The 17,960-nt window shown below is 32.1% G+C and overlaps 1 protein-coding gene across 1 annotated transcript in view; it reads left to right on the forward strand.

Annotated features, from left to right (window-relative positions):
* The window catches only part of LOC150095225 (myelin transcription factor 1-like), a 171,412-nt gene that overhangs the window by 63,301 nt on the left and 90,151 nt on the right, over positions 1-17,960 (forward strand). The window contains 2 exon segments of the mRNA XM_090410624.1: positions 2,958-3,207; positions 15,331-15,474. Of these exon segments, the coding sequence (XP_090266750.1) occupies positions 2,958-3,207; positions 15,331-15,474 (394 nt within the window).

A 17,960-nucleotide genomic window follows, 5' to 3' on the forward strand; every position in this document is an offset into this window, starting at 1 on the left:
ATTGAAATCTTCAAAACTTTAATTTCACATCATAATATAATATAATATAGTGATGTAATAGTATTACATCAGTATTTTACACCACAAGAATTCACTTAAAATAATAATAACGGTTTTAAAGTGTAGTTCAATTAACTCACATTAGTTATTTGGCTCAGGCAGTGTCTCTCGGCGAACACCATGGAATTAATGAATTCAACTAGATATTTGATTAGAAAATGTATAACAAAAATTATATTAATATAATAATTAGCTAATGCAACAATCAGCTTGTAGTTGGAGCAGGGAGAAACTTATCATTATGTTGAATGCAAAGCGATCTACTGCAGCTATTGTGTGCTCTGGTGTACAGTTCTCAAGTTTTGTACCTTTTGGGATCAGATTAAGTCACAGAACATTTTTTTTAACCCAATAGAAGATTCTCGATTAGGATTTAGGAAAGTTGTACGCTTTTGGGAACAGTTCACATCATGATAATATATTGAAAAGAATCATTCTGACGTATACTTTAATTCAGATGTTAAACTGTTTCAGCTTTTCCATTCAATAACGCTCAAACTTAATTAGCGTAATTCGATTATTGAGCCATTAAATAAGCTGCTATATATATATGTTTCGAATTTTAACCTGAGAGAGAAATAGAGAGAATATTACTCTTATAATTAGCTATCTAATACTTGACATTTATCATATATTAGATTCCATATAGCTCTTACACAGCAGTTAGTTTTCATTCCATCTATCTTCTTTCTTATCTAATTTCTAAGACTCATCGAAATCGCAACTCTTGACTACTGTTCTCATATTTGGGTTAACGACGACAAATAAACGAGAAGCTTCTAGTCATCGTTTACAGTCTCCAATTTCAAACCAAATAAATTAACTTCTCCATTCACACTCGTTCCATCTATCTTATAACAGGCTTTCGTATGTAGCCTTCCCCACTCCCATCCCAAGAACTACAACCTCCAGTTATTAAATAATAATAATAATAATAATAATAATAATAAAGCATCGACACGTTCCTTCCCCTTTTTAACTCCCTCCCCCCACAAGCTTGCACTGGTGTGTTCAATAGATTTTTCAACGTGTTTGGTTAATATAAAAAAATAAGTACGGATATCATTTAAAAAGTTATCAGTATTATAGATTTCTAAATTAATGGCGATATTCATTATTGATTGTATACTGAAATCTAATTATACGAATAATGACATAATCGGGTAAAAAAGATATTCAACCTCGGGATGCATAAGAGAATGACTTCTAAACATCTGAATCCTGTGAATGCTTTGCTCAAATACTTCTTACGAACCGCCGTGTTGTTGTTAACGAATATTTTTTATAATATTGTTTTATTATTACCAGTCTTGAAATATTCCTTCACTTTTATTTTATGTATCTCATTCCTACATAATCTAAATGAATTGTGATGATAATACACTAGTATTATCATCGTGATTATTTATAGTAATTAATTACGCGATATATAATTACATATAATTACGCGACATATAACACGTAACATATAATTACGCGATATATAAATCGCTATTCTACGGGTTTAGGATCAGAGAAGTTTAAATGTAGCTCGTATAATGCGAGTATATTCTGATATAAACAAACTGAATGATATTTTAAATGCAGAATAGAGAAAAAACAAATTTTTCAGGAGCCATCTCCTTTTATAAGAAGTCTAAACATAAAATTTTCAGAATAGAACTTTAAGATTCAAACGCTACAGGAAAGTTTTAAGGCATTTGTTATACACTTTTGTGATCTTCATATTAACTCTGAGCGATAATCAAATAAGCATTATATGTAATCGTGATTGTTAAGGAAAATGTAATCTCAGGAATTTTATAGCTATTCATAATTCTGTTAATTATAAGCGGCAGAAAAGTTTAATTTATCACACTATCATCGCTACAGACATCGTGATCTCTGTTTTCTGTGAAAGCGATATAATACATAATAAGCAAACTAAAGCTATTATTTCAATATCCAGTATCACAGTATGATTTGCTGTTGTTATTATCCGAGATTACGGCTGAAGTAACAAAAAATGTATATTGGAGTACAGGAAAAAAATGATAATTAGGCTGGATTACAGTACAAAAAAACAAAGTAGAAGTGGTTGTATCTTCTACTTTCTTGTCCGAAACTGGTGGTTGAGAAAATAATTACTTGCATATTTGAATAACAACCTACATATTTGCCATTTCTTAGACAACGTTGTATGCAACATGTGTGTGTAACTTAAATGCCAATAGATTAAACCTCAAACTTTTATTTGTGAGCATTATATTCCTTAAAATTTAAATGAGTACAGAGAACAAAGAATATTTTTCGTAATTCTATCCTAGAAGTTAAATGCAAATTTTTTTGACTTCTAGACGAACAGACAATTAAAAAAGCAAGTTGATCCTGTTCGTTTAGAACATTATGAAACATTTATCAATTTATGAAACTAAATTCTAAAGGAAAAGAGTTCACTGTCTGTTCAAAGAGTGTATGAATTTAAATGACTGTTTTCTAAATCGGAGAAAAAAAAAGGAAACTAATACCAATGAATTTTTTTTTCCATGTGCACTTATTCTAGTAGTATTTTAATCATAAAAGAAGTGTAGCAAAAATAAATTAATTTAGTGTTACTTCGGTTATTGAAATAATTTTCACGCAAATTATTTACGATCAAGGTTTTAGAATAAATGGATAAAACTAGGGAGAAAGATAAGTGTGTATAGTTTATCTTTGATTCATTTTTGTAAGATAGGTAATTTTTAATTGTATGTGACATACATGTTAGACAAACTAATCTTTATAACTGTCAACAGAAAGTATGGAACACCGACTATAGCATTATATGACTTTTCCTCTTTTCCCATCTATTTACTTTCCCATTTAACTTTAAGAAGCAGTTTACTTTTGTTAACTTCAAGTTTTTCTATTTACAGGACATGCATCACCTGAGCATGGGCTCAGGCAAATGTGTTATGTAAAACAGATGGATATGTCAGACTACAAGTATCCAAGTTACAACACCATTCCATCACCTCATTCCTCCATGGCCAAAGAGATAGAAAAATACAACCGACCGCCAACGCCCGATTATAACTACGACATACCAAGATATTACAGTAGACCCATCGCGCCAAAACCAAATAACGGAGAACAAGAAAGGTCGAATTTACTTAATAAACAGAGGTAAGTGAAGGCGCAATAACTGATGCAATTGACAAATCTAATGTTCTTAATTCTAATTTAAATGAACATATAATATTACGTAGTTAAAAAATAACTCTTGAAAAAATGTAATGAGTATAAGGTAATTATTCACACAAGTCAATACTATAATTCAACGAATACTAAAAAATACAACAAATCAATTCGGCATGACAACTCTGCAAGGGATTTTTCTTGCAAGTTCCATGGATTATAGTATATAACTAAAAATTCTGTATCGGTTAACTATAAAGTATAAATACACATTTTTGCAGCATATAAAATATTTTAGAATGCAAGTTTAGTTTTATATAAGAGGTATCAGCTAAAAATCCCCTGGCTTCTAGATGACACTACTGCAGGTAGCAAAACATAGCTAGTGTAGATACAAGAGATGTGCTGCATCATTCGCCGTTTATTCAAGCTTTAGCTTGAATAAACGGTTCCATTGAAAACTATATAACGAGCATATGCACTAAGTTCTGCTTCAAACTCTGAAAAGCTGCTATAGAAACCCTTGAAATGTTAGAAGTTGTTTTCCGAGAGTAATAAGGAGATCCAAGCATGTCTGGTTTCCAAATTCAAAAGTGACACATCATCTGTTGATAATGGGGGGGGGGGATTCCTCGATGAACAAATGGAATGAAAACCTAGAACGAATCATGAAAGTTACGAAAACAAAGCGTCAATTTCCTCCAGATAGCTAATCACCTACCAATCTGATTTGGATAATTTTGAAGCACTTTGATACAAATTTGAAAATGGGATGAAACTCGAATGTTGCACAAACATTTCTGGCTCAAAATGGCACGACTGTGTCCAATGTCATCCCTATTCCCCACATTTAGCACTCTGACATTTTTTTAGTTGAAAACGAATAGGAAAAACGTACATTTGATGATGCCATCACAATTCCAATAACTCGACAATGCTTGTCAGTTTCGAAGCTTCTACAAATGCTTTAAATAATGACTGTTCGAAGATAATATTGAAGAGAAGGTAAATTTTTGGGAAAAACAATATACAGTGCGGAAACTTTCGGTCAAAACCTGATCGTATATTGACTGACAATTAATAATAATAATAATTATTATTATTATTATGAAATATATTTTAATGTAAAAAAAACTGAATGTGTGTGTGTGTGTGTGAGTTTAAAGGAAAGTGGAGGAATTACTGATGCCTGCAGAGTTGAAGTATTTCTGTAAGTACGCAGAAAAGACACAAGGTAGGCAAGTGTAATAGACGTCGCAATGACTCCATTACACAAAAGTCACTTATTCTGAAGAGTCATATTATCTTCTTCTACTTCGTACTCCCCAAAAATCCTTTATTTAGAATTCTGACGAAATATTTTATGAACGATAGAATTTTTGGTCGTTTCATGGGATATACTGACATGAACATTAATTATGAATAATTTGAGTGAAAAATATAAAATTAATGAATTAATAGGGGAAAAATGCACACGTACACAAGTTAACTATAATGGAGAAGTTTATTTCGGCAAAACACTTCACAAAACTGTAAAAGTCGGAAGTAACCATTATTATTTAAATAAAACTGATAAATCCGAGTTCTACGACTGTTTTTCCGTTAGACCGTTAAATAATACTTTAGTCTTTTCCGACGGACTCTCCATCTAGAAGACAGTGATTTGCAAACCTGATTTTATCGACTCACAGAAACTGTAAGGGTCAGGAAACAGCATAAAAATTCTGTTAATAAAAATCACTTAATTTACCTAATTTTTATAATTATTCTCACTATTCGAATTCTGATTCCAAAAGTGGAAGCGATATTCAAGTGTGAGAAAAAAAAATTGAGATCGGTAGAAAGTAATTAGTTTTAGTTGGATGACAGAAGTAACAACTACAACGGGAAAACAAGAATTTTATTAGAGAACGAGGAAACAATATACAGGTGATACGTATAATGGAGAATGTATCCCTACTGTATAGACCAAACATAGTGTTTTTTAAACTTATTCATGCATTTAATAAGCAGGATTGTGGTCTCACACTGAGGACGAATGACTTCACAAATAACCATTCCATCATGATTAGAACCCTCACGTCTGTTGGAGAGAGAGTACACGCAATTCATTTGAACAGCCAAGACATGACAAGACATGACTATATCTGTAGATAACTTCACCAGACTAGAAAAACAGTCGTACCAAATTCGAACAATACGACTGTTAGAATTTAATTATTTTACAGAAAGACAGCAAATTTTCAGAGAGACAGCAGATATTTTAGCCCATCACGTTACTAAAACTCTTTAAAAGATTGCTGTAGAAAATAAAAAGGTATCGTAGCATGCAGATAACAAGGAATCAACATGCATATGTCAAATAATGCTTGCCATTGGAAGAAAAAAATCAAAAACCTTAACGAACTTTATAGCCAGACCCGTTCTTCCTTCAAATGATACCAAATGAAGAAAACGATATGGGTATGAATTTCAAAACTTTGAAAAGCTGATGAATTTCTTGCTTGCTGTAATCATAAATATTTATTTGAAGGTAAACTTTAACATTGTCTTTACAATTTACATTTTAAATTGTAAAGAAAAATTTTATTTCTCTTTACAATTTTTCTTTCTTTTTTCTTTTTCTTTCTTTTTTTTTTTTATAGTTAACATTGTTGCATTTTGTTTTCAAGAAATATAGTAACCCTGTTTTCAGACACATGTTAAGCTTAATGTCTTTATTTTTGTTTAGTTAGGAATGCGAAAAATCCTTGTAATGCTAAAGAAAGAAAAATAAATATATTTCAGTAACATAAGTAAGTAGATTTGAGCAATATAAAATATACATTTGTAACTTAATGAACAAACATATGTGCTGTTGTTCTTGCGTTTTCCAATAAATGTTTAAAAACATGTGACAGGCAGTCGAAACTTTTTTTTTTCTTTAAAACTTAACACATAATATTCCATTAGGGGAAACGAAAGAAAAAAAGTGGGGAAACTGATATGCTGTAATTAATATTTTATAAAATTGTCTAATGCTAATGCTAACTATTGACATTGTTTGAGATATCTGTAAACATTTTGTTCACATGTTCGAAAACCCCGAACTACTAAGCTTATAGAATGCTGGTGTCATAAGAACACAGAAAGACCGCACAAAACATCAAAAGGGAGGAAATCGAGTCATGAGACGTTTACAATTACCTAAACATATAATATATAGTGTAAAGTATTAAATGAACTAATGTTCCCGCACTCAAAACGAGGACTGAAAACAAATGACCGGATATGAGTCACTCAGTTATCTACAAACAAGACTAATGAAATTAAAAGAGTGTGGGAAAATAATACACACAGACACACACACACAGTTTATTTATTTATTTTACTTAGTTATTCTGATTATAATATGTAGTTAACTGAAATTTGAAAGTAAGATAGAAAAACAACCAATCATTTGAAAAAAAATCCACATTGAGAGATGGGAAATTACTGATCGCTGGTGGATATATTAGTCAGGATAAGACAGTTTGAGCTTACTCACTACTGTGGGAATAAAATCATCGTATGACCCCAATGTGAAGGAATTAACTGACTACCAAACGGACAGAAATTCTAAGGGAAGAAAAGTCAAATATCTATTCAGGTTATTTACAGAAATTTCGTTCTTCCAAGCTTGTGTGTTGTGCTGTGGTGTGAATACATGATTTAATTCAACTAATTTTGGAATATCTATTCGCATTAAGCAGAGTCATTCTGGAAAGACTGTAAGTAAATTTAAATTATCATTAGAATTTCTAGACTACATACAATAGTTCTCGGTAAGCAAAAAAACTCCAGAAGTGTGTGAAAAAAAAAAATCATTGCCATGAGTGAAGGAAAAACGAAATGCTCCAGTAACCTATAATGAAAAAAGAGTCAACTGCACTTCAGATCTTGTGTTTGTGTGTTTTGTGCTGTGAATATATGTTTAAAATCAGCGATTTGGAATATTCAGAAAACCTCGATATTTCCAAGATGTCCCATTCTGGAAAGAAATGTAAGTAATATCTCTGAAATAAATGTGTAAACTTAAAAGAACAAACAGTGTCGTTGATGTGTTATGCATATTTAAGTAAGATCACTTTTGAAATCACAGTGAATTGACACACAATTTGTTAATTTATTTATTTATTGAACTTTAAGAGGCCTGTGTATCTCAGTGGAAGTGGCGCATGCGTCCTCTGCGCTTGGCCACTTGAAGTTAGACCTAGGTTCTAGTCTAGTCGCTGACTGGAGGAACTTTTTCTAAGCCTATCTTCGACCGGTTCCCGAGTTAGTCGATCTCTGGCGCAGGCAAGCGGGTTTTCCCTCCTGGAAACTCGGGTTTTTTGTTCCGTAAACTCAAGAAAATCGACCGTAGTACCCACATTATTTCAGACAGTGACATATCGTTAGGGTTAGGTACCAAGAGATGGCAGCACTTGTTTGCCAGCCTCTTCATCGGCGGCTGCTATAATTAGTGATAGACATAGGCCAGCTATCTCTGATTGGCTACCGGTGGAGATTGAACTGCCCACTCAGTCTCCAAAAGCTAGATAGGGTATAAAAGCCTCGCCTACTCCCTATTAGGGAATAAAAGGCGTTAGTTGATTTTTTTTTTTTTGATTGAACTTTAAGATCTTAATTTCAGACAAATCAAAATATTCGGATGAATTATGAATAAAATGTGAATTAGAATTAGAATATAGAATAAAATATGTCTGAGCTATGGGGTAAAAAGTGTGTGTTTCAGGGACACCAGCATATAATTAAATTATTCAGAAAAGCCTAAACGCTGCCGCCACTAGACTCTATTCTACTCTAAGAATTCCCATAGTCTTTAGAATATGAATATAGAATAAAATATGTATGAGCTATGGGGAAAAAAAAGTGTGTGTTTGAGGGACACCCCAGTATAATTAAATTATTCAGAAAAGCCTAATCACTGCCGCCATCATGACTCTACTCTAAGAATTCTCACCCTTTAACAGGAAAGAAATACCCCAAAATGTATTGGAAAATTAGTACAGCCATCTATAGACAACCAATTCCTAAGAATTCCCATAGTCTTTAGAATATGAATATAGAATAAAATATGTATGAGTTATGGGGAAAAAAAAGTGTGTGTTTGAGGGACACCCCAGTATAATTAAATTATTCAGAAAAGCCTAATCACTGCCGCCATCATGACTCTACTCTAAGAATTCTCACCCTTTAACAGGAAAGAAATACCCCAAAATGTATTGGAAAATTAGTACAGCCATCTATAGACAACCAAAGACAACCTGGGAAATTTCCAAGATATCTTATCTCAAAAACATCGCCCACAATTCCATAGGCAAACCAAAACACCATGTGATATCACATAGAGACATATGTTCCCCAGAAATTTCCCAACACATAACGTCACGACTCCTTATCTCTAAAATCACTCACAATGCTTTATGCGAACCCAACACACCACGTGATGTCCCTGACAGAAGGGGGCCCCCCAGCGAAATTCCAAACATTCCAAACTTTATCTTATCACTATCCATCACCCCTAATGCCATACGCAAACCATTTACTTATTTATAACTCATAACAACACACATCCACGACACGGACGTCGCTTCCCGATTCACCCTACCCCTAATTTGTTCACAGTATCCCACCAATCACGACACGAATCCTTATCCACTAATACAGTGTTTCTCAAAATGTGGTACGCGGACCCCTGGCGATCCGCGAAAGGTCTTCAGGGGGTCCGTGGCAATTTTCGGCTATGCATCATTAACGCATGGAATAAAATTTAAGTTTGAGATCGTAAAACGTTCCTATTTTATCTCTGAATAAGGTACAGAAACATCTGCAGGCTGTGTAATATGTTTCTCAACAAACAGTGCAATTAGAGACAACTGGGATAACTACTAATTAATGAATCGCATGACCCCTCCCACATAAAATGCTGTATAGTAGACAATCAAAACCATATGGTGCACCAGCAACATATGGTTTTGTTTGAGTGAACGTGTTAAAACTAAGAAATATATAGTGAATGTGTTTCAGATATTATATAAGGAATTCGGTTGAAGAGAATCAGCATTTCAACTGAACTGTCGGCTTGCCTTTGTCAATTAGTAGCGCGATCCTTTGTTAATACCGCACCAATCATATGAACGTCTTCATAGCTGCTTTATCTCTACTGGCCTACCATTGCTGTCTGTTTCGAGTTCTGCTTTCACTAGCCATTTGTTGAAGGACTGTTCGTTAAATACGGTAATTTTTTAGCTTTCAAATTCTTAAGTATGGATCATCACTGGTTAAAGACTGGATTTTTAAAATGCGCAAAAAAGAGGAACATAGTAGATACAAGTAGCCGTCAGCAACAAGAAAATGTTGATATTGTATCTGTATCAAGTGAATTTGATAAGTGTGTGTCGTCTGACATCTCTAAAGAAACAACTAGGAAGAAGATGAGAAAACTTCGTAAGTACGATACAAATTACTTGAAATGTGGATTTTCATGGACGGTAAATGAAGAGGAACCTATTCCATTATGTCAATTAGCATACCTGGCAGATATATTTACTGTATTAAACAGTCTTAATTTATCTTTACAAGGCAAGGAAATTTCTATATTTCATGTCCAAGATAAAGTGAACGCCACGTTGGCAAAAATGAAGTTATGGCAAAGCGGGTTGGTAATGGAGAATTTGACGCGTTTCCATCGTTTCATGAATTGCTCGCAAGTTCAAATGAACAAATTGATAATGATGATGAGAAAATTATTATCATGTAGCATTTAAAAAGCTTACAAATGAATCTATGAATTCGACATTAAAATTGAGTGGATAAGGTTCCCTTTCAATAAAAACAAATTTATGCCAAAGGGTCTATCGTCAATAGAAGAAGAACAACTTTTAGAACTAGCTTCTGATGGTTTCCTAAAAAATAAATACAGCAAGAATACGTTATCATCATTTTGGCTACAAATACAGAATGCATTTCCTGAATTAACAGATAAAGCTCTAAGGTTCATTTTTCTATTTCCAAGTTCATATCTGTGCGAAGTTGGATTTTCGGCCTATGTAGATATTAAGACGAAGAAGAGGAATTGCATTATAGATGTCGAACCGCATCTGAGATTGAAATTAACAACTATAGAACCAAATTTTGCTGAAATTTTATCTCACCATAAGCAATTTCACTCCTCTCATTGATGATAAATTATTTCAAGTATGGTAAGTAAAACTTTATAGTATCTTTATAAAGTTTGTTCTATTAAAAATAAATCATATGTTTTGTTTACATGAACATATAAATTCAAATAAAATAGATATTTAATTTTTTAATATTTTAAATTAATTAATTAGGGGGTACTTGGTAATAATAAAAATTTAAGAAGGGGGTCCGCGGATATCTGAAGTTTGAGAAACACTGCACTAATAAAGTCATAAAAAATCCCCCTTTTCCATTCAAAACAATAACGTCACTTATTTACAACTAACAAGTGACGTCACTTTACATCTGATAATAACAAACATTCATGACACGATTCCTTATCTTATCTTGATCTTGTTCCAAGTGCCCCACCAATCACGACACGTGTTCTTATCTCTAACATCACCCATAATCCCATACCCGAACAAAACACAAGAACTGAAGACATTGACACATATTCCCCCTGGGAAATTCCAAACATTTCAAACCCATGACGTCACACACACAAGACGTCATCATCTCAACAACCAATCACATCACGATGCCTTATCTTATCTTGATCTTGTTCAAAGCGCCTGGTATACTACTCGCATTATTCTGTTAATAATTATTCTATTCTGAGCATATAGGGATTACACCTGGTCAGTTGCAATAATATTCAAGTAGTCTGTAGAATTTAATGTTCAAATAGGATTCTTAATTTATTTTAACATAAAAAAAATTAAAAATATCTAATTGTAAAATTTTATCTATTTGAAGACTCCCAGAAGGAAACCTATGAAGAGAGAGTAGGAGGTTTACTTTCCGCACCCACTTCTAGAAGCAATATATATTTTCATTTTTTTTGCTATTTAAATTTCGTTATCAATAGTAGTAATATTGTTGAGAATTAAATTCTTTATTAAAATTAGTTCATATTTTAAGATCAGTCACGCATACACGAAACGGCTGCGAAACCTATAGCAAATCAGTGCGATACGTAAGCAAGGTTTTCAAGAAAAAATAATAATATGCTCTTTTTGAAAAGTTAAAGATTCTAAAATTTTAATACTGTGAAAATAGTGTTGCGTTCATTTAAATGCCGAGTGGAGACTGTTTTTTAAATATCGTCATGCATCTTTCTTTAACTATCTGGTCGTCAGACAACATCAGAAATCGAAATGAATGGACATCTCAACAATTAGACACTTAAAAAATACCCAAAGTTAATGAATATAAATTACAGTTGATTGTTAATAGTTTATCATGATCTTCACGTGTCTGTTACTTTATTATATTAAGTATTTCATATATCATGCTGCCATTTGAAACTAAACCTTAGAACTTTAAATTGTAGGATTTTCAACGGTGCAGCAAGGCTAACCGACGAATTAAAGTTACTAATATGGAAACTCTTGGATTGTGTGAAGAGATGTAATGGGGCCGAAATTCTTCAATTACAAACAGTGTATTATTATACTATAGCAATATAGGATAAGAAAAGAATAAGTGAAGTGGGGTTCATTATTAACAAAAAACTGACCAGTGTTAACGAAGATGACAGTATATCTGAAGTCTAGATCTCATAAAACTCTTGGATTGTGTGAAGAGATGTAATGGGGACGAAATTCTTCAATTACAAACAGTGTATTATTATACTATAGCAATATAGGATAAGAAAAGAATAAGTGAAGTGGGGTTCATTATTAACAAAAAACTGAACAGTGTTAACGAAGATGACAGTATATCTGAAATCTAGATCTCATAAAGATACACTTTCTAGTTCATCGAAGTTTACGCACTAACAATAAAGTATATCGTTAAAGAAACTGAATACTTCTATCATAATGTTCAAAGGAATAGATCATTTCATGGGGAAATGTAATGACAGAATTGGTACATAAGAAATTGGTGAAAGCTCGTTGTGCAAGAATAAAGGAGCAAAACTAATATAATTCGAGGGAAAAAAAGAGAACCTATTTTCTTTTAAGAACAAACACATATAGAAATTGGGCATAAAAAAGTGCAAATGGAATAACTAGCGAATTATCCTCAGTAACAAATATAAATATATATTTCAGGAGTACGCAAGATTATCAGAACCTTCAATATTAGAAGTTACTATCATATGATACGCAGCAAGATTCATCAAACAAACACGAAACGAAAGAGAAATGTTTCGAGGATCAAAACAAACTATAAATGTATGCAAACTCAACTTTACAAAAGAAATAGTCCATTTTGAATTTAACAAGAGATTTATAAATCCAGATTGCGTGAGGGTCCGCACTTTTACAATTTTGTTTTATAGAGAACAATACAAAAATCTTTAATCATATGACGAATGTATAATCTTTGTAACGTAATGTATTTTCCTTGCACTTTCTTGGTTTCCAAAAATCGCTCATTACAAATTAAAATAAATGGTTCTGAAATAAACTATTATGAATATATTTTCTGCTAGTTTAGATATTAGGCAGCAATTTTTAAGTAGAGATATTTTCGCTATAGTTTATCATTCAAAAATATGTACAGGTGAATGCGTCAAAAAGGAAATTTCATTTCCAAAATTTTCATAATAGAATTAAAATTGTATTTCGCCTTTGATTGCTAAACTCTCCCCCAAACCTCGCACGCAAGCAAGCACACACACACAAAAAACTTCTGGATACGACTAAGTGCATAGAAATATAGTGAAACGTTACAAAAGTAAATAAATATTAAATTTGGTTCTTTTACTCCCTAAGTAAATGATGACACTTTTGCAAAATATTAATATCCCATCTACATAGTTTGTAGTATCTAAGTATAAGGAAAAAAATATTTTAAGAAATAAACAGAAATTAGGGAATTCACTAATCAGTAAAATACAAAATATTACTTTCACTTTATACAGAATAAAAATATTATAAAAAGTGAAATGAAATGTAAATAAATACGTAATACAGAAATAAACTATATTTTCTAAAATATATATTATTTTGCACTAGTTTTTCATATATGTGTATTATAACAATATTATTTCAATTTTCTCACGCTGAATGTTTCCTGCGAAAAATATTCTCGGCGATGAATTGTATGGGAATGAATTCTCCTTGAACCAAGGAAGTATATATATATATATATATATATATATATATATATATATATATATGCTTCCTTAATTTTATTATTATTGGTTTTAATCCTTTATCCAAGTAAGTAAAGCAATGTTTTCCGCGGGAAGTATCTATCTTCACGACTGAGCTACTTCTATATAGAGGGTAATGACATCAATTGCCTTAGTGTGTGTGTGTGTGTAATGGAATGGATTAAAACTAATAATAGAATTTCTTAGCATCTTTAATTTATAGCAGAACCAAGTTAAAAAAGAAAAAACCTTCTACGATTATATATATATATAGTGTCCCATCAGAAATCCTCTAAATAGTTCAAGGGATGTTTCCTAGAAAACAGAAGAAGGTACAGATAAAAAAAAACGATGAGTCGCCGGGCGTCGGAGATACCGTCACTTGTAAAAGTTTCGTAAGCGGGTTCTCGCAAATATTTCCGCAGCTATGAAATAGTATGCAACCGCGAGTTATTTGACTGACTCGGTTTAAATGTGTACCTTTAGTCTAAAAATATCAATTACGTTTTCAAAAGAAGATTAATGTGATAATCCATTTCATTTAAAGTTTTTATAGGGACAACGCAAGATTCCTCAAGAGTTTCTATTGAGGAATACTATTCATATACGTCTGACCTCTCATTAATCGACATCTACACTGCGTTCTGTGGAAAACTAGATCATTTCATGCTGGGTATGAAGGGTTCATCTTCATTTACTGACGTGACATATGTATTTCCATCATGACAGAATTCTATCGCATTTATTTTTTTCTGACAAGTTTCCTGTTATTTGAACTTTAATTATCTCATCCGTACATTGGTTCAGGAGGTCCTGATCATTGGTTAGCTATATCTTTAGATCATAATCCTTTAGACTAATGCGTCTGTGGTCACATGAAAGCGTAAATATGCCCACAAAAGGTTACGATAGTGATACTTCATTGGAAAATTGTGTGTAGGCCTACATTCGAAATAACAATAAGCATAGAGCAACGCAAGAATTATTCCGAAGGTCTATTGAGTAACTGTTATGAGTTTTATTAATGTTAGGTTTTTTTTAAACTGATTTTCACAACTTAGGATAACATAGATTTTAAGAAGAGATTAATAAGCCTAATTCTAAAATAATCTTTTTTTTTAAAGCTTAAAATCACTAAAGAAATCACCTTGAAGTTTGGCAGATTCTGCTGGAGCGTCGCGGTATAAACGCAGCGGCATTGTGCATCAATATTTATTGAGATATTATACTTACATTTTTTACTAAGTCTGATGTGGGGCTACTTAAAGCAAAATTCAAAAACTTTCTGAATATCCCACCCAACTATACGTATCAATCCCAGTGGCCTGTTAATTAATGCGTATGTTCTCTAGCTGATTTGTGTGCATCGCAAGGAAGAAAATAATGATTTTCCCGGATTAGAAATCTCTCACCCTTTTCAGAAGACTTGCTAACTCATTTTCATTTGAAGAATCATTATAAACGTTCATCGCATCTCAAAATTAGATTCAAACGCCAAATTCATCGTCCAATAGATCGAGTTACGGAGGTAGACTCTCTCTCTCTCTCTTTTCTCTCTCTCTCTGAATATTTCTTTTTTCTTTAAAGACAAAGGAAGTGAATTTTTTGAATATGACTATTTCACCTTAGTGTATATAACATACAATAAGGAGCAGGATTTCTCTTTTCTTCCTCACTGGTCAATATTAGATTTTTGATACTATTTGCATTAAAATATGCTACATAGTACTATTCTAAATTCATTCATTGTTCACTCAAATATGCATGTGATATCTCTTCCTCAAATATCTATTTAGGCCCCAATATCATTATGAACATCGTACATCATCAGCAGTTAATCTTTCTACCAAGAGTGCCGACCCCGTTATGGACTTATCGTCATCGCGTGTTTTATCACTTCAAGGCCTCGACCTTAGCGTATCGAACAGGCTTGGTCAAAAGTAAGTATACTACGTATTATATATATATTAGGTCTCACAAATGCTTAACCGATTAATAGGATCTTCAAAATAATAGACACAGAAAAAGCATACATCTCGATGCAAAAATAGGAAGTGAACTCTCGTTGCTAATTATTTAAGAGCAAGTGAATTCTCTTAGTATAATTTTTTAAGAGGAGATGAATTCTCATAGCGCTAACTGAATAAACATGATATCTCTAGTACAGCGAATCGAATCACATGAACCAGTTGGTGGTACATGACTCTAATTCGGGAATGAATTCAGATGTTAGACAGGCACATTAAATAATAAAGAAAAAAAGATGGGAAACGAATTCGAACCACACTTTTTACAACCCTCAAACATATTTTTTTTCGTCTACTGATATTTCGTCATCAGAAAACTCTCGATAAGAATAGAAAGAAAAAGATGATTTACAAAATGTTTTCGCCGATACTTTTAAACTATTCATTAAAATTTTAATAAAAACCCAAAATGTGTTGTAAAGCACAATAAAATTAACAGTCGGGGGAAAAACATATTTCTTGAACTCAGATATATATATATATAAAAGTAAACCACAAAATAAAATATAATTCTAGAAACTATACCATTACTGAGTTTTAGAAGTTGCAAAGATTTTGAAAAATCCAATAAAATGAAGGAAATCGCAGGAAAGAAATGCACAAACAGCTCTAATGCACAAAAAACCGAAACACAGGATCTACTTATTGTTCGAAGAGACAGAAATCATAGAACATTAGGAGAAATATGCTAAAACTCTTAAAGACGACCTAAAAACAGAAAATGAGAATGAAATAGAGTCCTTCAATTATAATTGAAGAAATAGGAAGACCAACAAAAAGTTAAAGAAAAATATCGTAACACGTCCAGATTTGGTTATGAATGAAAAGTTAATAAAAAATAAACTGCAATAAAAATATAAAACACACTTTCACAATGGATACATATCATAAGAGGAAACCGAGAAAAGTGAGTATTATCGCCACTGTTGTTCGGAATTTTCTCAGAAATCAAACACGAAATAGAAACATAAAGAAGCAGCTCAAGTGGTGGACGAAAAATAAGTAATGTAAAGTACGCGGATGATACAGTACTTGTCACTAAGGGTGAAGAAAATCTGCAAAGTATAGTAAACAAATTAACACAGAGTCATGATGTGATAAATTTGTTTTCTAAAAATAAATACTCAGAAGAAAGAATAAAAAATAGTGATTATCACAGATAAAGGGATAGGTAAAGAACTAAACATAGCTTCAAAAGGCCACTTTTGAAGCATTTTTTTACCAAAAAAAAGTAAGCAGCTTCATATATATATATAAAGACTAACTATTTGTGATGCGAAACTGTAAACTAGAAATAAAAATAAAAATAAAAACAGCCAATGCAACATTTCTTAACATGAAAAAAAAAATATATATATATATATATATAAACAGAAAAGTCAATATATATACAAAATGCAACTAGTGATCTACTCAACATTAATATACATCTCAGAAATATGGATTATTGAAAACGAAAGTGAAAAACATTAATAATAAGAAGATAAATGGCTCTGGAGATTTGGTTATTACAAAGAATAAGGCGACTCATCTTGATTGAAAAAAAGATTAAAGATGTAAACCACAGAAAAAAAAATTAAAAGAGATCTGGAAGAGGAAAATGAAATTATTAGGATATATTGAAAGAAGGACCGAACAATGTCATCATCTCAGGAAAACTACAGGGAACAAGAGTTTATCCAAGACATCATTATAAAATGACCACTGACAAAAGTATCATCCAGATCTTTAGAGACGCATATAGAGAGAAAGAAGTAGAGAACCATGGCCACTAACCTGCAGATCGGAGACAGCACCTGAATATATGAATGGATACCATTATATTTCACCCATACATTGGAATTTCATATGTCTGTACTATATATGCAATAATCATTGTTAGTAATTATTGAAAGTAGAGTGAGGTGACTAAACCGAAATTCGAAAAAGTACTTATTTCACCTGATTCTAACCTGAACATCAGGATGAAAACTTTAAGGATACGAAGAGTGATTAGACATAATAAGGTGACCATCAGTACGAGTTTCGTTTATACAGTTTGAAGAACGTTAACAGCTACAAAGCTAGAGAGTGAATTTACCGTGGAAATCGAAATGTAGGAAATCAAATTCTATTAATACATTATTTTTAAAACAGTTCCAACATATATAATGCTTTAATGTCCTAAACATGATGTAATGCATAATGGTGATATTCAAGAACTTATTAAGTGGATGGATTTTGATCTTTGTGGATCAGTTTTTTTGCAATAGCAATGGAAGTTGTTTTAGATAATAATAGTAGACGGATGAATAAAGAGAACTATGTATACTTAAGTTTAGGAAAATGTGAAGTAAATTTATAGCGACTGATATCCTGAAAGGAACGCAAGGGAATTAAGACAGTTAACAAGCATAAAC

This window comes from Typopeltis vanoorti, chromosome 20 (genome assembly GCF_054136105.1).
Source record: "Typopeltis vanoorti isolate ZY-2024b chromosome 20, IOZ_Tvanoo_1.0, whole genome shotgun sequence".
Lineage (NCBI taxonomy): Eukaryota > Metazoa > Arthropoda > Arachnida > Uropygi > Thelyphonidae > Typopeltis > Typopeltis vanoorti.